A 22,358-nucleotide genomic window follows, 5' to 3' on the forward strand; every position below is an offset into this window, starting at 1 on the left:
AATAATCCTTTTAAACAACAATTAAAAGTGTGGTACATATACATAGATGATATTTTTTTTGTGTGGTCGGGTTCAAAAGAGGAATTGTCTGCCTTTCATGGTTTTGTTAATACGAGATTGCCAGCAATCAAATTAACATTGACCCATGACGATACGCTCTTGCCCTTTTTGGATGTTTTGGTAAGGAAAGTAGAGAATGTGTTACACACTGAAATTTATCGTAAGGAAACGGATCGTAACTCCTTCCTACATTTCCAGAGTTTCCATCCACCTGCTCTCAAACGCAGTTTGCCTTACAGTCAACTATTAAGAGTACGCCGTATTTGTGATGATGATGAGGTGTTTGAGCGACAAGCAAATGAATTATGTCAAAGATTTATTGACAGGGGATACACACATAATTTAGTACGTGACTGTTTGGAACGCGCACGCAGCATCCAACGTACTGATCTGTTGACCAAACGGACTGATAAGAATAACGCTAACACTGCAGTGACTTGTGTATCCACGTATGGTCAGATTTCAAATAACTTAAAGAATATTGTATATCGCCATTGGCACAGTCTAAGTAGTGACCCGAACTTGGGCGACACGTTCCAAGATCCGCCGCGCAGCTGCTTTAAACGTGCACCCAACCTCAGAGATCAGCTAGTGCGCTCGCACCTTTCTGCGCCAACTCACTCGCCTTTTCCCTTTAGAATACCATACGGGAATTTCAAATGTTTGAATTGTGCTGCTTGTAATTCTATGATCACAGAAAATTCCTTCACACATCCAAAAACAGGCAGGGTGTATAAAATAAAGGGCAGAATCACATGTCTATCAACTTTTATTGTGTATCTACTAACGTGTCCTTGTGGTTTACTTTATGTGGGCAAAACAAAGCGACAATTGAAAACCCGAATTTTCGAACACAAATGTGCCATCAAAAAGAATGACGATAAATCATCAGTTGCAAGACACTTTAATTCTGTGGGACATAATGCCAACATGCTCAAATTTATGGGCTTGGAGCTGGTCAATCGGCCTCCAAGAGGTGGAGACCGTGAGAACCTCCTCTTGCAGCGAGAGGCTTGGCATATTTTTAATTTGAATACTTGCATCCCGCACGGGATGAATGAAGATCTGTCACTAAGCTGTTTCCTATAAATGCAGGTTAACATACATGTGTATGGAATGTGTTAAAATTCTTGATGTATTATGTGTATTATATTGCAGTATATAGCGACACCATTGGTCCTGGTATCACTTTTGATGATGATGACGACGATGGGTGTGTCAATGACAATGGGTGTGGGTATTTAAGATTGGTTACAAGCTTTCCTGATTGCACACTGAAGAAGGCACACGCCGAGACGCGTTTGTGCAAAATAAACGTTTTATATGCATAGTGCGGCCTCTTTACTTTGTTTCAGACTTGACATGTTAAAAAGAGGGTGACGCTTGAAATCAATGTTCTTCCATTGTTAACCATGGTGACCTGCAAAGAAACGCGTGCAGCCATCATTGCGTTGCATAAAAATGGCTTCACAGGCAAGCCACCAGTGGCTACTAAGATTGCACCTAAGTCAACAATTTATAGGATCATCAAGAACTTCAAGGAAAGAGGTTCAATTCCTGTAAAGAAGGCTTCAGGGCGTCCAAGAAAGTCCAGCAAGCGCCAGGATGGTCTCCTAAAGAGGATTGAGCTGCGGGATCGGAGTGCCACCAGTGCAGAGCTTGCTCAGGAATGGCAGCAGGCAGGTGTGAGCGCATCTGCACGCACAGTGAGGCCAAGACTTCTGGAAGATGGCCTGGTGTCAAGAAGGGCAGCAAAGAAGCCACTTCTCTCCAAAAAAACATCAGGGACAGATTGGTCTTCTGCAGAAAGTATAGTGAATGGACTGCTGAGGACTGGGGCAAAGTCATATTCTCCGATGAAGCCCCTTTCCGATTGTTTGAGGCATCTGGAAAAAGGCTTGTCTGGAGAAGAAAAGGTGAGCGCTACCATCAGTCCTGTGTCATGCCAACAGTAAAGCATCCTGACACCATTCATGTGTGGGGTTGCTTCTCATCCAAGGGAGTGGGCTCACTCACAATTCTGCCCAAAAACACAGCCATGAATAAAGAATGGTACCAAAACACCCCCCAACAGCAACTTCTTCCAACAATCCAACAACAGTTTGGTGAAGAACAATGCATTTTCCAGCACGATGGAGCACAGTGCCATAAGGCAAAAGTGATAACTAAGTGGCTCGGGGACCAGAATGTTGAAATTTTGGGTCCATGGCCTGGAAACTCCCCAGATCTTAATCCCATTGAGAACTTGTGGTCAATCCTCAAGAGGCGGGTGGACAAACAAAAACCCACTAATTCTGACAAACTCCAAGAAGTGATTATGAAAGAATGGGTTGCTATCAGTCAGGATTTGGCCCAGAAGTTGATTGAGAGCATGCCCAGTCGAATTGCAGAGGTCCTGAAAAAGAAGGGCCAACACTGCAAATACTGACTCTTTGCATAAATGTCATGTAATTGTCGATAAAAGCCTTTGAAACGTACGAAGTGCTTGTAATTATATTTCAGTACATCACAGAAACAACTGAAACAAAGATCTAAAAGCAGTTTAGCAGCAAACTTTTTGAAAACTAATATTTATGTAATTCTCAAAACTTTTGGCCACGACTGTACATTGCAGCACTGTACATTGCAGTAACATGAATTCAGATAAAGCAAAAAAATAAATAATAATAATATAAAAAACACTATACTGTAAACACAGAAAATCATGGCAATTGTGCATTCGTGGGCTCATGTTTCCCGCCGTCTGTTGGCCTCATCGACATCGCAAGCAATGTCTTCTCCCGCTAGGCAGCAGGGAAAATATCCCCTTGCATGTGGAAAGCATCCATGGATTGCTGTCACCTGAATGTCGTCACAGGTCTTTTCCATTGCCTGCAGAAGAGACATGCGGGCGTCTGGGTGTCTCTCTGCCCAGCTTCCCTCACAGTCAGGCCATGGTGATGACATGGTCCACCAAAGTTGCTCTTATAGCATCAGAAATAGGGGTCCGTGCATGGCCTCTTCGACCTCCTCTTCCACCTCTTCCTCTTCCTCTTGCTCTCCCTCCATCCATGCTTGCAAAGTTCTTGAAATGGCTAAACTGAGGGCTTTTTGTAGCTGGCTGATTGGTGTTCAGTTAGTGGTAGCAGTTACCCGATGTGTATTGTATTTTGGATACATGTGTTTTCCAAACGGCACTCTGAGATTTCATTTTTGAACGAAGTGTCGTATGTATGAAATAGAGTGTAGTATGCAGGACCAAGTGTGTTGCATAAAGGAGTAAGTGTGTTGCAGAATTGCAACTAGAGTGCAAAGCAGCGCTTTTGTTTAAGGTATGGGTACATGTGTTTGAGGTATGGTAACAAAAGCTTCAAGTTGTGTTACTTTAGTCTAAGCATGGGTCTACAGTGTTCAAGCAAGGGGCAAAAACTGTAAAAAAAAATATATATCTTTAATTTATTTATTTTAAATAGCTTTAATTTTAGTTATCTAACTTTTATATACTTTATTAAAATTAAGTGTAGGCTGAGTAAATTATTCAGTCACATGATAATCAGGAATAAATGTTTTTTGATATCAAATACTTCACTGTAAAAAAGATCTACCTGGTTCTACTTAAAATCATAAGTTAAGCAGCTGCCTCAAAATTTCAATTAAAAACAAAATGGATTAATGAATTGTTTTAACTCATTATTTTGAGTCTTGTTAAGCTGTGAATTGCCTTCTGTGAGTCAACATGACTATACAATTATTGTTGTTTCAACTTAGCTATGCAAGTTCAAAATAAAGTGAACTCAGTAAAGAGCATTCTGTTAACTTATCCCCATTAGTGGGTTCAACTTAGTAATTTCAATTAAGTAATGTCTTTGAATTAGGGTATCAAGTTAAGATGATCTAAAAGAATGTCTTGTTTTAACTTAATTATAAAAACAGACAAATTTGAGTACAAAACTTTTTTTTTATTATTAAAACCAATGTTAACCCAATACAAGCTATACATAAACACTTCAATCATCTCAAACTTGCAATCAATACTTTTTTGGTACCAAACTTCAGTTGGGTGCAGGTCACATAATGAGGCTAAGATAAAAAGAAAGGTTGTGCACAATCATGGGGTTGACTGCTGATCTGACAGTTGTCCACAAGACAATCATTGACACCCTTCACAAGGAGGGTAAGCCCCAAACATTCATTGCCAAAGAAACTTGTTCACGCCAAGCCGACTCATCTTGTCTGATGGAAAAATGAGGCACCCAGCACAGCAAAAACGCCAGTGTACATTGAACTCAATTTTAGTCAAATTTAACACTCTTGAAATGTATATATGACTCCCTCCGTTTTAGAGTTAAAATACCACTGTCAAAAGTGTGAAATATGTACATTACTTACAGAGTACATTAAAACACTGAAAGAGTTTATTTGTAAATCCAGCATGGTGTCAGAATGTGTCAAAATGTGTTCAGGTGTTCAATGTTCAAGTAAAAAAAAACAAAAAAAAACATACATACATACATATATATAAAATAATCCACAAATCAATGCGTTTACAATTATAAAATTACAATTACAGTGTTTTCAATACATTTAAACATATTCTTAAATTTTTTTAACATATAGTCAAAGCAAATCAGTGCAAATTCTTATTTTGTCAATATGTATTTTGAATTTTATTAGGTTTATAGTGCTTACATTTAGCTGCTTAAACCACAGCATCTCATTCATTACCATCAAAGCTGAATGCAGGGTCATACTTAGCTGATGCGAAGGTGCAAAGAAGGGAGCGTCCCGTGGTGGGGCATTCAGTCCGTTTACCCCTCAAGTGCGAATTCCGTTGCGAACGCACCAGTTGCACCCCCCTAAGGACGGCCCTGGCTGAATATATGTTACTGATCACTGAACAAAGTCTGTGCCAATGGCGTTTGGACCTCCTTGAAGGAAGTAGTCTTTTTCTTTTTTTTAGGATGCCAAGACGTGGTTCTCTGCAGTTTCCAGCTAAGCAAGAAATCCACTCCTACTTGCAGCATCACAAAAGTGCTCCTATAAAAATGGGGGGGGGGGCAGAATCATTTCACATCCATTTATCAAAGCTATTATTAACAAGTGAAATGTCAAGAGACAAGTATCAGTTACAATACAATACTAGTTTACTCAAAACATTTACCCAAAAATTCTGTCATCATTTTTTTTAATCTTCATGTGGTTCCAATCCTGTGTGACATACATGTTTACATGTCTGTGGAATGGCATGAGTATGAGTAAATAACAATTCAGGTGAACAATTTGTTTTAAGGGTTATTTCGCCCCCAAAAAATAAAAATTATGTCATCTTTATTTACCTGACTGCTGCTCTCTGTGCATGAATGTGCGTTGTGAACAATCAAGATTAATAAAAACACAAAATAAAATACAATCTACAGGTCCTTCTCAAAAAATTAGCTGTGTAAAAATTAATTGTGATAAAGTTCATTATTTTCCATAATGTAATGATAAAAATTTAACTTTCATATATTTTAGATTCATTGCACACCAACTGAAATATTTCAGGTCTTTTATTGTTTTAAAACTGATGATTTTGGCATACAGTTCATGAAAACCCAAAATGCCTGTCTCAAAAAATTAGCATATTTCATCCGACCAATAAAAGAAAAGTGTTTTTAATACAAAAAAAGTCAACCTTCAAATAATTATGTCCAGTTATGCACTCAATACTTGGTGGGGAATCCTTTTGCAGAAATGACTGCTTCAATGCGGCGTGGCATGTAGGCAATCAGCCTGTGGCACTGCTGAGGTGTTATGGAGGCCCAGGATGCTTCGATAGCGGCCTTAAGCTCATCCAGAGTGTTGGGTCTTGCGTCTCTCAACTTTCTCTTCACAATATCCCACAGATTCTCTATGGGGTTCAGGTCAGGAGAGTTGGCAGGCCAATTGAGCACAGTAATACCATGGTCAGTAAACCATTTACCAGTGGTTTTGGTACTGTGAGCAGGTGCCAGGTCGTGCTGAAAAACGAAATCTTCATCTCCATAAAGCTTTTCAGCAGATGGAAGCATGAAGTGCTCCAAAATCTCCTGATAGCTAGCTGCATTGACCCTGCCCTTGATAAAACACAGTGGACCAACACCAGCAGCTGACATGGCACCCCAGACCATCACTGACTGTGGGTACTTGACACTGGCGTGCGCACACGAGCAAATGTCCCGGATGTGACTATTAACACTCAACAGTGTTGTTCGTCTCGAGGCACGCACATGCGCAAAGAGCTGTCTTCCACTCAATTTAAAATGGCAAGTTCATTCAAGCACCTGGAATTTGTGATTCATTGAAGTAACTTATGAACCTAAATTGGAAGATTGAAAACTCAAACAATTGAGTTGAAATTTCAAAACACATTTTATTATGTCTGATTTAATGACATATATAAGTTATCATAACTTTTTGATCAGATCATTTTTTACAGTGTTGAAGCTAGTTTGAAGTTTTTGGTGTTTGATGTCAGATCATTTATCTCAGCTGACAGACTGTGTGTGTGTGTGTGTGTGTGTGTGTGTGTGTGTGTGTGTGTGTGTGTGTGTGTGTGCGTGCGTGTGTGTGTGTGTGTGTTTCCTCAGGGATCTTTCCAGCAACAGGATTGGCTGTTTCTCTGCTGATATGTTTCTTGACCTTGGCCGTCTCTCCAAACTGTGAGTCTCTCTCTCTCTGTTTATATATCTTTATTGAGCACAGGGAACAGTTTATCACTAATAATTCATGTTCTAGCTGTGTTTTACTGCTATCAGTTTTGAATTGTGGGATAGGTTTGTGTGTAACGTCTGTGTGTTTTTCAGGAATTTGTCTGGGAATATCTTTTCCACACTGCCGGAGGGTTTGTTCGCACATGTCCCATCTCTCAGAGCGCTGTAAGATCTCTGCACTGTTTTCAGCTGTTTAAATGGGTCATAATATGAGGAACACTGTACTGTGGAAAACTACTGTACATATCAGAGCTCAAAAACGTACTTTCCAGTCCAAAAAGAGCATTTCAGTTGAATACTAAAGTTAAAAGTTGTTCTGCTGTTTTGTGTTTATTCGCTTCTCCCATTTCCTCTTTTTTACATTGACTCTGCACCCCTTTACCTAAATTCATTACTTCAGAGTGATGTGTCTCTAGAAGCTTGTGTTCTTCAAGTGAACGTCACTTTATTGTTCATCTCAAAGAAGCACAAAATCACTTTCACAGACTTTTACATGAACTGTTCCCTCCTGCTGGAATGAATCCTTAGCCATCTTCTAGAAACGACTAAAAACACATCTCTTCCATCTTTATTTGACCCTCTAACTCTAGTACGCTCTATTCTAATTCTATTTTATGTATTTGTTTTCTTTGTATTTATTCGTATAAACAAATCACTTGATCCTTTAACTCCTGCACTCTTTACAATACTTGCTTTCTTTTTATTTAAAAAATGATCCTCCAATACCCGATATTCTTTTGTAAAAAAGAGACCAACTAACACTAATGTTCTCTATAATTTTCCTGTTCTAACTACTTGTTTTATTTTTATTTATTATTATTAAAACCTTGCTATGTGTGCATTTGATTGGAACTTCAGAGCGGCTTCGTGAACCATTTAATTTAGATCAGAAACTATGTTAGGGTTTGCGAATCATTTAATTTAGATCTGAACTCCGGAGTGGGTTTGCAAATAATTACATTTAGATCAAAACTTTATTATTCATAAACAGCTCTAGAGAAGACAGTACACTCTAAAAAATGCTGGATTAAATACAACCCAACTTGGGTTATTATGCAACCCAGCGCTGGGCAAATAATGGACTGATATACTGGCATACAGTGCATTTCCATTGCATACGATGCCTAACTAGAGTGACCAGAAACTCAGTCAGTCCAGTCAGAGTAATACTAGATGGATGGTGTTATTTATAGACAGCATATTAAAAATATTAAAAACAACCTAATAAAATGGCCCAACAGGCTGAACCCAGAGTGTGGAGGGATTATTCAGATGTCGTTCTCCTGCAGTGTGATATAAGTGATGGAGGGGCTGTGGTGGTGTGTTTTTCAGGCACGTGGGCACAGACTATCTGTTCTGTGATTGTCAGCTGCGCTGGTTGTTGTCGTGGATCAGATCTCAGGCGGTGCGTTTGGGGAATGAATCCGTATGCATGTATCCGACTCGTCTTCATGGACTGGAGCTGCACAGTCTTCAGGAGCAGCAGCTCACCTGTGGTAAGACTTCACTGAAGTTCACCAGACCTCGTGGAAAAACATTAAACAAATATCTGATCTATTATCTCAAGGAATAATGAATGATTTCCACTGGTGACGTTGTGTTTGCATTTTGGCAACCAGTTCACTCAAATTCATTAAAGGAAATCAACATAATTCATAACGAGCCTCATTTGAATCACAGGAGTTTGAATTGACAAATGCAACCCTAAAATTGTTTTCCCAGTTAAAATGATTGATGCTTTTTCTCTGAAGTGAAAAAAAAAAATCGAATCGTTAAATTAGCCTGGTTTTAATGCAGAAAAAAAATAATTCTAATAAATTAAATAAAATCATGAAAAAGTTGAATTTTAATGTTGTAATACTGTTAATGTTTAGAAAAAAACTATTTTTGCATAAACATACCCCATTTTTTCTGTAAAAATGGATTTAGTAAGAACAAGTCATGCACACTGATAACATTATATTTGCATTTGCTGTGTGCATTATTTTAGCATGCAATGCACTAAAGTAATTACTTTATTATTTATTTTGCTGTTGCAAACCTTTATTCTTTCCCACAGTTTGCACTATTACTAATAGAAATATATATTATTGCACAAACATGCCCACATTTTTGAGTAAGAATATATTAATTAAGAATGAACTATGCCTACTGATCAATTTGTATTTCCATGTGTTGTGTGCATTCTTTTTTTAGCATGCATTTCGCTCAAATTCAGTAAAACAATTCAGAAAATCAGGTGACGCATAAACACATCAACATTTAAACGGTTAAACAGTTAAAGTGTTGCAAATACTACATGCATCTCCTGAAAGTGAAAATAAATGTTAATAGAATGGCCTTGTTTACATAAAATGTAATTGCATTTAAAAAAAAAAAAACATTATTATTGCACAAACACGCCCCACATTTTTTTTTGTTCAATTATTATTTTGATTTTTTTTGCATTTGCATTAGCATTTGCATTGATAAATAGATTTTAGGTTTTTGGTTGAGCTTTGTGCACAGTCATTGTAAAATATATCTGCCACTGCACATTAGCTGTAGATACATGTAAATATTTATAGACAAAAACACACATGGATGTTTTATCATAGTGCTGTGGCTGCTGTTCTGTGCTTTACATTCAGTGTGCCAGCTCTTGTTAAGTGCTCTTAAGTAACAGTTGTGTATCTCATGGCCTCTGGTGGCATATTGCTTTATTTAATGTCAGCAGAAGAACTCATAATGCTGTAGTGTGTGGTATGTGTGTGTTATATGGAGGTGAATTGGCAGAGTGATTTGTGGCACAGCTGGATCATCTTTTATAGCAATATAGTGGTTATTTTCACAGCTTTAACTTCAGTAGCTCACTTAAACGGTATCCCGTCCTGAGGCTCTGCTCAATAAAATTTGGGAGTCATTTGGGAGTCAACTGCATATGAAGTATTGTCATCAGATCCCTAAATCTGAAAAGAGAGGTGATTAGGCATCAAATATCGCTGTACAGATTAAAGGATTACTTCACTTCTGAATTAAAATTTCCTCATAATTTTCTCAGCCCCATGTCATCCAAGATGTTCATGTCATTCCTTGGTTGAACTCAATTATTATAGACGTTTTTTTTTATGGTTAAAAATCTAAGTGTAATATGTCACACTGTTCACTACATCATGTCCACTGATTGTGCTCATCCATCTGTTCTCCGTGGTTGTGTGCATGTTTCAGATAGTTATGAATTTATAGAACCTAATGTGACAGAGTTTTAGGATTAGGAACACTATAAAGTTTTTATTATTATTATTATTTAAAACATTTAAATGTAAATATGAGTGGTACCTCACCAGGGATTTGTTTGGCCTTTTTTGGCATATGTATACTAGTTCACTGGAACTTGGTTGAATTAATTAGTTAATTAAATTAACTCTTTCCCCACCAACGCTTGAAAAAAAGTTGATGATTTTCACTAAAATGCCATGGGCCCCAGAATATTTTCTTGTATGAATATCAGAACATGCAATGTTTTTTATATCAACTCATTAAAAAATTCAACATTTTGAGCAAAAAGCTGAGAAAATGGCTTTTTTTTAAATCAAATATTACATGTGGATCATATTCAGTAGTATAAACAGAGCAAAGATGCAGTACTGGATTGACATTAAACTCTGGAAAATTCTGTGTTTGGCGGGGAAAGAGTTAAAGGGTTAGTTCTCCCTTTTCTCCCTTCTATGACTTTCTTCTTTCAGATGAATCCAGTCAGAGTTATATGGTCTTTCAAGCGCTATCATTGCAGTCAGCGGGTGTTGTATTGCTTTACCCAAAAGAAGTTACCGTAAATAAAATGCGCCCATCCTTAAAACAAAGTGTCCCACTCGGTTCCAGGTGGTGAACAAAGGCCTCCTGTAGCGAATCGATGCGTTTTTTAAGAAAAATATCTGGAGCCGTGTGAGACACTTTTTTATGGATGGACGATTTTTATTTAACTTCTTTTGGACTGAAGCAATGCAAAACCCGTTGACTGCAATGATAGAGCTTGAAAGATCAAAGACGATTTTTAATATAACTCCGAATGGATGCATCTGAAAGAAGAAAGTCATATACACCTAGGATGCCTCGGGGGTGAGTAAAACGCAGCCTAATTTTAATTTTTTGGTGAACTAACCCTTAAATGAAAGACATGCTGTTCAGAGTAGATTGGTATGTCACTGCGCCCAAAACTATTCTACGTCAACTCCCCGCTTGATTTTGTATCTCCATGATCCGTGTTTCAGACGGCCCCCTGGAGCTCCCCGTCCTGCAGCTCATCCCGACCCAGAGGCAGCTGGTGTTTCGCGGGGACCGTCTGCCGCTGCAGTGCACCGCCTCGTTCCTCGACCCATCCGTCAGACTGTCCTGGAGCCACGAGCAGCGTTTAGTCCACACGCTGGAGCATAGAGGGCTATACGTGGAGGACAGCATCATTCACGACTGCTGCCTCATTACCAGGTGAGAGGGACTCAATATTTAGATTCCTCAGATTACAGATTTTCAAATATCTATTGTGCTATAGTAACAAACCATACATCAATGGAAAGCTTATGTATCAGATAAATGTAGATAAATCTCAATTTAAACAAATTTACCCTTATGACTGGTTCTGTGGTCCAGGGTCACATATTCTAGACACAATAATACCACTTTCCTTAGTCTGTTTGTGCTCCAACTGCTGAAGTAGTTTCCAACAAACCATAGCTAGTTAAATGTGGTGACAAACAGTAGTGGTGTTACGGTTTAACTGGTTACCGTGTTATCTGGTGACCAACTTCCTGGTTTATGTCTCCGCTGCAGATGTGCTGGAACGACGACAGCAGATACTGCGATTCTGAAAGCACAAACTGACGTGATATTAAGTGTCTAATAAACGCAGACATGCTCATTGCATGATTCTGATATTCTTGTAACGATTTCAAGTTATTAGTATGATCGCCCGTTTCACGGCTGAAGTAAGTAGGATAAACAAAAATAAATAAATAAAGTACGCCTGTGTTGGCACGGGTTTCAAACACGCGCGCCGCGAAACAACGGTCACCGACCCACCGAGCTATCGATCTACACCGAATCAACTCCAGATCTCTAGATTCAACACAGGACTCTCGGCGTCACATTGTGCAGCTGCTGAATCAATGTTTACCTATTATGAAAATAAACCATAGCAGAACACTGACTACATTTTATGGTTTATGATGTTAAAGAACATTTCATGACGTCTTAGACAACTGTACATTTGTGGCTATTGTGGTTTAATTATAAACGCTATCGTTAACTCATATTTACCATAGTAAAAACATGGTACATTTTCTTTAGAGACTGTTGTTTCATTACATGAATGTAACTTGCCGTTATTCTCGTAGCATTACTTTGGAAGCGTGACTTGATTTGAATGAAGTATAAACGTATAAGATTATGCTAGCGGAAATGCTGCGTATGATCATTACTTTATAAACGTGTTAACTTGTTATCTGCGTTCACTAGCTGGTATTTTATTTGATTATACAAGTATTTGAAATATTAACTATACAACTAAATATTATTATGAAATATAAACGGAATTTTCTGTTTGCGAATATATTCGAAATTATGCCGTTTATATTTTTTAAGTAATTGGCTGTTGAACGCAAGTCTCAAGGTACAAAGTATTACATTTATATACAAATTTTTATTTAAATAAAGCTAATATTTAAAATACTTGTATAATCAAATAAAACAACAGTCTCTAAAGAAAATGTACCATGTTTTTACTATGGTAAATATAAGTTAAGGATAGCGTTTATAATTAAACCACAATAGCCACAAATGTACAGTTGTCTGAGACGTCATGAAATGTTCTTTAACATCATAAACCATAAAATGTAGTCAGTGTTCTGCTATGGTTTATTTTCATAATAGGTAAACATTGATTCAGCAGCTGCACAATGTGACGCCGAGAGTCCTGTGTTGAATCTAGAGATCTGGAGTTGATTCGGTGTAGATCGATAGCTCGGTGGGTCGGTGACCGTTGTTTCGCGGCGCGCGTGTTTGAAACCCGTGCCAACACAGGCGTACTTTATTTATTTATTTTTGTTTATCCTACTTACTTCAGCCGTGAAACGGGCGATCATACTAATAACTTGAAATCGTTACAAGAATATCAGAATCATGCAATGAGCATGTCTGCGTTTATTAGACACTTAATATCACGTCAGTTTGTGCTTTCAGAATCGCAGTATCTGCTGTCGTCGTTCCAGCACATCTGCAGCGGAGACATAAACCAGGAAGTTGGTCACCAGATAACACGGTAACCAGTTAAACCGTAACACCAGCATTCTTAAATGGGTTGCCAGGTCTGCGTAAAAATCAGCCCATTTGTGTCACTACAACCCAGGGAAACAGTGTCAAAGTAGCACTTTTTTAAGTATGCTTAAAACAGGAACCAATATCTGTCAATAGTGTTCACTTTGAATTTTTCTGAGCCCATTGGCAGATATTTGTTCGTATTTTAGTCATAAGCTCATGTCATTTATGATACATTTCTCAGAAAAGTAAATATATTTCAAGTACATATATCTATCTTTAGGCATTTGCAAAACCAAGGACTTGGCAACACTGTCAGGAATGAGTTGAGTGAATGAGTCAATATCCCATTTATAAATTCAGTCACTATAAATATATATTAGAGCTATCAGTTTAACACATTAACTTAAATAAATAGTTATAAAAAAAATAACGCAATTAAATATGTTAACGCACTGGCCAAACCCCCAGACCTGAACGTCATCTTACATTTCATACAATTGATTGTTGACAAATATAATGCAGGGCAACTACTCCATAAATGCAGTTATGCCCTAAAATTCTAAATATTGGTGCAAAAATGCCCCTCTATGTGTTTTTGTATATTATAATGTTTTCTGAAGGATCGTGGGACACTGAAGACTACATTAATAGCTGATAAAAATTCAGCGCTCTGTCACAGAAATAAATTATATTTTAAAAGTATATTAAAATAATAAAAACCAGTATTACAAATTTGAATAATATATGGCAATATTACTGTCTTTCTGTAGTTTTAATCAAATAAATACCGCTTTGATGAGCATATATGTATATGTGTGTGTGTGTGTGTGTGTGTGTGTGTGGTAATTTGGGTGTTGCAAAGTCCTGTTTGGGTGTTGCAAAGAGTCCTGTACCCTGTTGTTGGTACAGTAATAGTTCAGAGAATCAGCTATTGGAAATGTGTTTCTATGACGGTTACGGTCTGGTACTTTACGCATGAAGTGGAAAAATAGGATTTCAGCAGTAACCTTTTCATATGAAATAACACAGATATAAAAGTCAAAGTCACCTTTATTTATGTAGCGCTTTAAACAAAATACATTGCGTCAAAGCAACTGAACAACATTCATTAGGACAACAGTGTCAATAATGAAAAAATGATAGTTAAAGGCAGTATAAAAATGGGACACACACCTTTTCCTTGATAGTGATCTGAAAGGACATGAGTGAATTGCGCTGGCTGCGTAGGTCCCTGCAGAGGATTGGCACAAGTGTGCAAACACTCGTCTAGAGTTCGGCAGGTTTTACGCGTTTAACAAAACATATGCTGCGTGGTAATAAGGGCGATAATGTGCCACATGCTGACTCTCAAGTATTTGACAGACCACCGTGCCTCTTCCTCCGGCTCTCTTCATTTCCCATCACACACACAGACACAGTTTGTGTGAAAGTGAACCATGTGGCGGTTAATTATTTCAACTAGCTCTCACCACGCAGTAGCGTCTGAGCATAAATATTGATGAAGTGCCGACAGAAATCTGTTCCCAGTGTCAACAAGCAGTTTTCGGTGCGGGCCGGAGCACTGGTGTTTCCTCGACTTCTCACCAGCGCTAATTTCCCTTCGTTAGTAAACTGGTGTGATTATTAGTATGTAGAGGAGACACTTACTCATTCAGCCGTCATGTGAATCATCTGCTCTGCAGTCCGGACTCGTTCTGTTCGCACTAAATTCCCTCTCGGATTTCACTCCTAATCTCAGGACTAGCTGAGCGCGTCGTTTCTGAAGTTTGATTAGAAAGTGAGGTGAAGCAGATAGATTAGTTAAACACTACTCTACATCCAGATTAAAGCTGTGTTTAAGAGCCTCACTGGATATAAAACAATTTTAGCTAGAATTAGTCTTATAAAATATACTGTATATGGAAGTGTTACATTTCAATTGCAGTATGCAAAATATTAGTATTATGTGAACAATTTGTGTATTTGATTTTATATTTACCATAGCTGTTTGTGTGGCATCCGGTGACAAATTGATAATTCAAATTTAATAATTTAATGAGCATTTTCATTTCCTTTGCTAGAATTAACATTTCAATTAAATAAACAGTTGAATGCATTCTAATTAGCAAAATTAAAATGGAAATGCATTTTTTTTTTATATTTTAGATTTTAAATAGGAATAGTCTACACTTTTTTATCCATTTTCAGTGCACTATAAATGCACGTACACGCAAGACTTAAGTTGTATTTGTATTTAAATTGTTTTTGAGTAATTGCATTAACATTAATATCTTCACCTGTCATGGACACTTTACATATTATAAGGGCACTTTGCATATTACACTTCAAACTGAACTGGTCCAGCTTTATGCTTCCATAATCAGATATTCTTTAATATTTTCCAGAGGTATTCAGTGTAAAAAGTCAAACCACAGCAGAAATGACAACCACAGCCACATTTTTATACATTCAAACACAATATATATGATTTATGTATTTGAATTGCAAGCAAATTTTTTTACATAAATATAGATTTTAACATAAACAAATTAATAAGCTTGATGCGATGCATTTTTGACAGTCATATATGACAAGGTCAGATTTCTGCACTAAATAGTTATGGCATTGTATATTTTTTTAACTATTTGTCAGTGTTGACATATATGGTTGCTACATATAATATCATATGAAAAATTATGTTAACACGTACAATACATAGAAAATATTACAGTGAGGATTTTATACACGTCATAAAGTTATATCTTCCTCCATCCAGAGAATGTTTGTAACCTACAGTATGTGAAAATTATATGACCTTTTTATAGGTAACATATATGGCAATATCACTCTAGATATAGAGCATCTATATATTAGATTTACGTATGGGGAGTGTAGAAAAATATACAGAGCAGTTCTCCAAGTGCTCAAGGACTTTTAAGCTCAGGACTCGTGGTTCTTTCTCCGCTGTGTTTGCTCATGTGATGTGTTTGATTGACAGCTCACAGTGTGTCAGGACTGACTCTCGTTCCTCCTCTCTATTATCCGTTGCTCATTTCAAGAGTCGTTCCTGCAAGCTTGTGATGGATTTCTTGACATTCTTCTTCTGATGAAGCCCTCAATTAATGGCTGCTCTCTCCTTGTACTTACAAACGGTGCTGCTCTGCTTTACAAGTGGAACCTATACACGGTAATGTTGCTCTTGGCAGAGCTGAGATCATCTGGCCAGAGAGATGGAGAGAGAAAGAGACGGGAACAGCCTTGTCTGACTCCACCGGCCAACCAAAACACACACACACACACACACACACAGAGCTGATGAAGTGAGTTAGTGCGGTAGATCCCGCAGGACGCTGTACTACAGTAAAAATATACAGCCTCCATTATGTTCTGCTCTAAACTGCTATTAAAGCGTCAGTGTAAATGACATGTGTCTGAAGAAACTACACACAGATTTTCCAGAGCTCTAAATGTTTGATTTTAAGAGCAGATTGTGGTTATACATTTCTGAATCTGCTTGTTGTTATATACCTTTTTTTCCAGTAAAATGTCATGCATTGAAATGAATTATTCACAATAAGACCATAAATGTACAGTATAAGGTCTATTTGATAGACAAAGCCTCTAAATGATCAAACGCTGCTGTTAAACATGTTTCACACTCAATCTCCTCATGTCTTCAGTCTCTGATTGATAGTTTAGAGTTAGAGTAGTGTAACTGTACAAGCGTCCAGCTTCAGCTCGTGTCAGATCTTGTCTGATTGTGATCAAGTAAAGGTGAGAATAAGGTCAGTAATATCTCCAGATGAACTCTTACTGGACTGAAGCAGCTCAGCTTTACTTGATTCTCCATCAATCATGTTTTAGAGTCTCAAATCTGATCCTCAGGATCTTTTGAGGAGCGTTTGTTTCCCTATCTCTCAATCATATTTGCCTTTGACTAAAATTAAGCTGTTTTTTTCCTCCATATTCTCACCATATCACACTATATGACCAATGAAAATCTAATGCATCAAATATGATACACATATGCAAACTTTTTAAGGTTCAATAAATTGTTTCATTTAAAACAAAAAGGCATATTTCTTACTTTTTCCATATGTCTGGCTTGACAGAATCAAGTAAGCAAATGGGACTGAATATGGGTTAATCTTGACATGAGGATAAATATTTCTTTTGACTCTCTGTTTTGCTCACACTTACACAGTCTCTGTTCTCTCTGATGGTTTTTGACTCTCTGTGCTGATTGGCTCTCGGGTGATTTGGTAACCATGGCAACGGGAGTTTAATTCTCTCGTTATGGCTCTGTTTGTCTGATTAGGATTTGTGTCTGTCGCTCAGGTTTGAGGACAGACAGAATAGAGAGGAGGACAGACAGCAGACAGATACACTGAGTGACCTGATGGACACACAAAACTCAATTAGTAATTAAATTTGCAGCAAACTTTGTTTTTCTAGCAAATATATTCATTCAGTGCATTAATATGTTTGTTTTTCTGTTTCTATGAGTAAAACCTTTCAAATAAACTTTTGTCATGTTCATGTTTTCTGTTCTGTTGACTGTCTCACATAACCCGCTGTTTATACAGTGCAGACAAGTGTGTAACTCATCTGTAATCCCATAAAGCCTGTGCTCAGTTCATCATCATGATCTTATGAAGCCTCAGAGGTGAGCAGAGACTCTAATAAATGGCCAACATTTGCTCGACCTTTAGAGGAACATGCATAATTTCCTGATGAAATAGTAAGTGTCTCATGCTTGGGCTGAAACCGGAGACGAACTTTAGATCAACCTGAAAGCAAACTCAAAAAATCTTGTCTGATTTGTCATTGATACTGTTGATAGAGGAAATGATGAATGCATTATGAGCTGCATGGAAGAATTGTCAGGGTGTTTTAGGTGATTTCAGAGGTGTTGCTATGCAATAATGCATTGTGGGTGGTTGCCAGGGTGTTGCTATGCAGTATTGTGTTTGGGTGGTTGCCAAGGTGTTGCTATACTGTAATGTGTTGTATATGGCTGCCAAGGGGTTGCTATGCAATGATGTGCTGAGGGTGGTTGTCAGGGTGTTGCTATGCGGTTAGTAATTGGTTGCTTTGGAGACAATTGTGGACGGCTGGACAACAGAGCTCTGTTGTGGGAATGTAGGTCACTGTATGTGTTTGTGTTCTCATTGCTGCTTGTTTTCCCTTGTTTAGATGCACACATGTATTTTTAATTTGAGGAAAATGTGAGTAGTACATGGAAAACTTGATATGGGTGGATGCCTGGGTGTTGCTATGAGATTGTTCTGGGTGGTTCCTAAAGTCCAATAAGTACATCACGATATTAAACAAAAAAAAACCATCTAGTATAAAGTAAATAAAGTTAATTTTGATGCCGTGTGGTGGAGATGATGATGATGTGTATGATGGAGACTCTGGGCTGGTTTTGAACTCGGTTCAGTATGATGTAAGTCGCTCGTTGAGTCTGAACTCAAGAAAGTGAATCACTGCAGCTGTGAACGTGCTGACAGACCAACCACAAACTCCTTCTGCACAGACTTTAGAACTCATTATATCTCAGAAAGACTGAGAGAAGAGGAGAGATGATGTGGTCAATGTTTAAATGAGTAGTTTGCCCAAAAACTTCTTAAAATTCAAAAAATTATTACTGATTAGGCATGGCTTTTTCATAGCTCACATTAATGGAGATCTCTGTTATGTTTTGTTCAAATTTTTAAATGTTTTTCCTGAAATTGCATTGGAGAAAAGAGTGAATAGTTGTCATACCATGCCAGTACGCAACCACTTAACAACACACTTGGAACCACATAGAACATCCTAGTTACACCCTATCACATTGTATTAACCTCAACTAGTCGCTAGTCCTATAGAGGGCGCAACAGGATAAGAAATCTTTGAAATGCTTCCACATTTACACTCTGTTTCCAAACAGTTAAATTTACAAATAAATTAATCGCCGTATTAATCTAATACTCTGCTGCACTTTAATGCACACACATAGACTACAGGCATTAGCTTGTATATCATGCACTGTTTGCGAAAAATGTATTATCAACACTGTTCTGTCAACTGAAAAGTTCAAGCACATATTTCTTAAAGGGTTGTTTTAATGTTTTTTTTTTCTAGGCTTGATTGTGTTTATGGCGTGCAGTCTAACATGTGTTTATTCCACACTGATCTGTCCCTTCTCTGACAAACGCCTCAAATTATTTCCTGTTGTTATGAAGCCCTTCCCTCAGAAATATACGATGGGCTGAGATTGGTCAGCTGGCTCAGTGTGTTGTGATTGGCAAAATCGCATCTAGAGTGCGTCTGTACATCCCACCCAGCTCAAGCTCAGAATGTGCTCCGGTTGTAATGTAAACAATGACGTCCTCTGTATTGCTTATCAATTTGAGCCCGATTGAGATGCAGATAATATTACTGAAGAGGTTTGCACAGAACCTGTGCTAGCATATTCTTAATGGTATGTTTGTTTGTTGTGGTCTCATACATTTAGATATGCTGTTGTTTGTAAATGCTACTGCTTCTGTTAGCCCTTAATATACAGTTTTATTCTGATTAAAGCTTTAATACAGCACAGCAACCACACACAAGTGCATTTATAACGCTTCTCATTCCTTTGTAAAAAATAAGTGGAACCGCTGCTTTAGAACATTGATTTTGTGAATCCATTAGAATTGTTAGAAGACAGAATCGCTATTCATATATGCACAGATTTTTATGTGCACTCCTAGTTTTCTCTTCCTCTTCTCTAAAGCAGCACAACATGGCCTCGCCCACTTTGTTGCATGTTCCCGGGGGCGAGGTTTATCTGGGTTTGATGATACCGGACACGGGAAGAAGCTTGGTGTAGTATCTTACCAGCCATTTTTGTAGGCATTAATCTGCCAGAATTTTAAAAGATGATATCTCCGTTTGTATTGAACTTTAAGCGCTGCAACTTTGCAGATATTGTTTATGCTCAAACAACACCACTACAAACTAACTAACGTTAAAAAAGTGAAACAGCAATCAATTTAATAACTAAATCCCACAACTTCACTACTAGTAGAGAGACGCTGCCAGGTAGAATTAATTCACACACACAATGGAAGTTGTGGCCTAATGGTTAGAGAGTCGGACTCCCAATCGAAGGGTTGTGAGTTCCAGTCTCGGGCCGGCAGGAATTGTGGGTGGGGGGAGTGCATGTACAGTTCTCTCTCCACCTTCAATACCACGACTTAGGTGCCCTTGAGCAAGGCATTGAACCCCCAACTGCTCCCCGGGCGCCGCAGCATAAATGGCTGCCCACTGCTCTGGGTGTGTGTGTGTGTGTGTGTGTGTGTGTGTTCACTGCTGTGTGTGTGCACTTTGGATGGGTTAAATGCAGAGCACAAATTCTGAGTATGGGTCACCATACTTGGCTGAATGTCACTTCACTTCAATCGTTCTCACTAATGCATTCATATGAAAGTAATATTTACTGTGCTACTTTTCCTGTATCTGATTTAGAACGAGCAGAAATCTGTGAGAAATAATGACTTAAAAACAGAATAACTGATAAAAATTAGCTGTTATAGGAGCAAAAGCCATGTGAACTTCGACTCGACTTTCATCACATAAAAGTTGACTTTAAAAATTCAGAATTCATTCAACCCCGAGCAACTACACAAACAGTCCAGCAACCACCTAGCAACTTCATAGTCAATTTCAATTTTATTTGTATAATGCATTTACAACAGCCACCAGGCTGACCAAAGTGCTTTACAGAAGAGCAAGAATTTTACCCCATACACAGAAAACAGACCAGACTATGATGTAAAACCACCCATTTAAAAATTTTACATAATCACAGTAGTCAGTACACTAAGGAAAACAAATGCACTTGAGGGACCACCAACAAAGCCTGGTCACAGGATCGTAGGCTTCTAGACGGTCTATCTATCTACTTCAGATAGATAGACTGGAGCTTGGTTATGAAGGGATTTATATACGAAGAGGAGAATTTTGAAATCTGTACTCTGACAAATCAGCAACCAGTGTAGGGATCTAAGAATTGGAGTGATGTGTTCATGTTTACGACACTTCAAAATATGGCTGGCCACAGCGTTTTGGACAAACTGAAGTCATGCAATTTGAGATTTAGATATACTGTAATAAAAATTATTGCAGTAATCTAGACTAGTCGCAACATACGCTTTGCCTACTGTGCATTCACTTCTAAAGTTGAAGAACTGTCTGCTCTGAAAGAGTTTCATCTATGAGGGTTAAATATCAGCCTCCACACACTCGCACACAGAATGAGAACTGACAATATTTCAGGAAAGAGAGTCAACATTTCACTACAGAGGAGAACTGTAGTGTGTGTGTGTGTGAGAGTATGTGTGTGTGTGTGTGAGTGTGTGTGTGAGAGAGAGTATGTATGTGTGTGTGTGTGTGTGTGTGTGCATGTGCGAGTGTGTGTGTAAGTGAATAAGTGTGAGTGTGTGTGTGTGCATGTGCAAGTGTTTGTGTAAGTGAGTGTGTGTGTGGGATTACGGGCCTGAGCAGTCACGGTCTCTCTCTCTGAGCCTCTAATCATTTTTACTGTGAAAGATTTGTGCGTGCTCCCTGAGCCACTTACTATTCCACAGCCAGCGTTTGCATCCATGAATCGTTCACGTCCCTCAATATTTCCCTCGAAAATGTTGTAGAAATGCAGGTGGAAATTTTACAGCGTATTAATAATGCAAAGCTGAGTCTGGATAACCTTTGTCTTGTACAACCCGAATTCCGGAAAAGTTGGGACGTTTTTTAAATTTTAATAAAATGAAAACTAAAGGAATTTCAAATCACATGAGCCGATATTTTATTCACAATAGAACATAGATAACGTAGCAAATGTTTAAACTGAGAAATTTTACACTTTTATCCACTTAATTAGCTCATTTAAAATTTAATGCCTGCTACAGGTCTCAAAAAAGTTGGCACGGGGGCAACAAATGGCTAAAAAAGCAAGCAGTTTTGAAAAGATTCAGCTGGGAGAACATCTAGTGATTAATTAAGTTAATTGATATCAGGTCTGTAACATGATAAGCTATAAAAGCTTTGTCTTAGAGAAGCAGAGTCTCTCAGAAGTAAAGATGGGCAGAGGCTCTCCAATCTGTGAAAGACTGCGTAAAAAAATTGTGGAAAACTTTAAAAACAATGTTCCTCAACGTCAAATTGCAAAGGCTTTGCAAATCTCATCATCTACAGTGCATAGCATCATCAAAGATTCAGAGAAACTGGAGAAATCTCTGTGAGTAAGGGACAAGGCCGGAGACCTTTATTGGATGCCCGTGGTCTTCGGGC

At 38.1% G+C, this 22,358-nt stretch overlaps 1 protein-coding gene across 1 annotated transcript in view; it reads left to right on the top strand.

Moving 5' to 3' along the window:
* Nucleotides 1-22,358, top strand: part of LOC132156691 (adhesion G protein-coupled receptor A3) — a 132,794-nt gene that overhangs the window by 26,525 nt on the left and 83,911 nt on the right. The window contains exons 4-7 of the mRNA XM_059565634.1: nucleotides 6,648-6,719; nucleotides 6,864-6,935; nucleotides 8,103-8,266; nucleotides 11,021-11,234. Of these exons, the coding sequence (XP_059421617.1) occupies nucleotides 6,648-6,719; nucleotides 6,864-6,935; nucleotides 8,103-8,266; nucleotides 11,021-11,234 (522 nt within the window). The remainder of the gene's footprint in view (nucleotides 1-6,647; nucleotides 6,720-6,863; nucleotides 6,936-8,102; nucleotides 8,267-11,020; nucleotides 11,235-22,358) is intronic.

Source organism: Carassius carassius, chromosome 14 (genome assembly GCF_963082965.1).
Source record: "Carassius carassius chromosome 14, fCarCar2.1, whole genome shotgun sequence".
In the NCBI taxonomy this organism is placed as follows: Eukaryota; Metazoa; Chordata; class Actinopteri; order Cypriniformes; family Cyprinidae; genus Carassius; species Carassius carassius.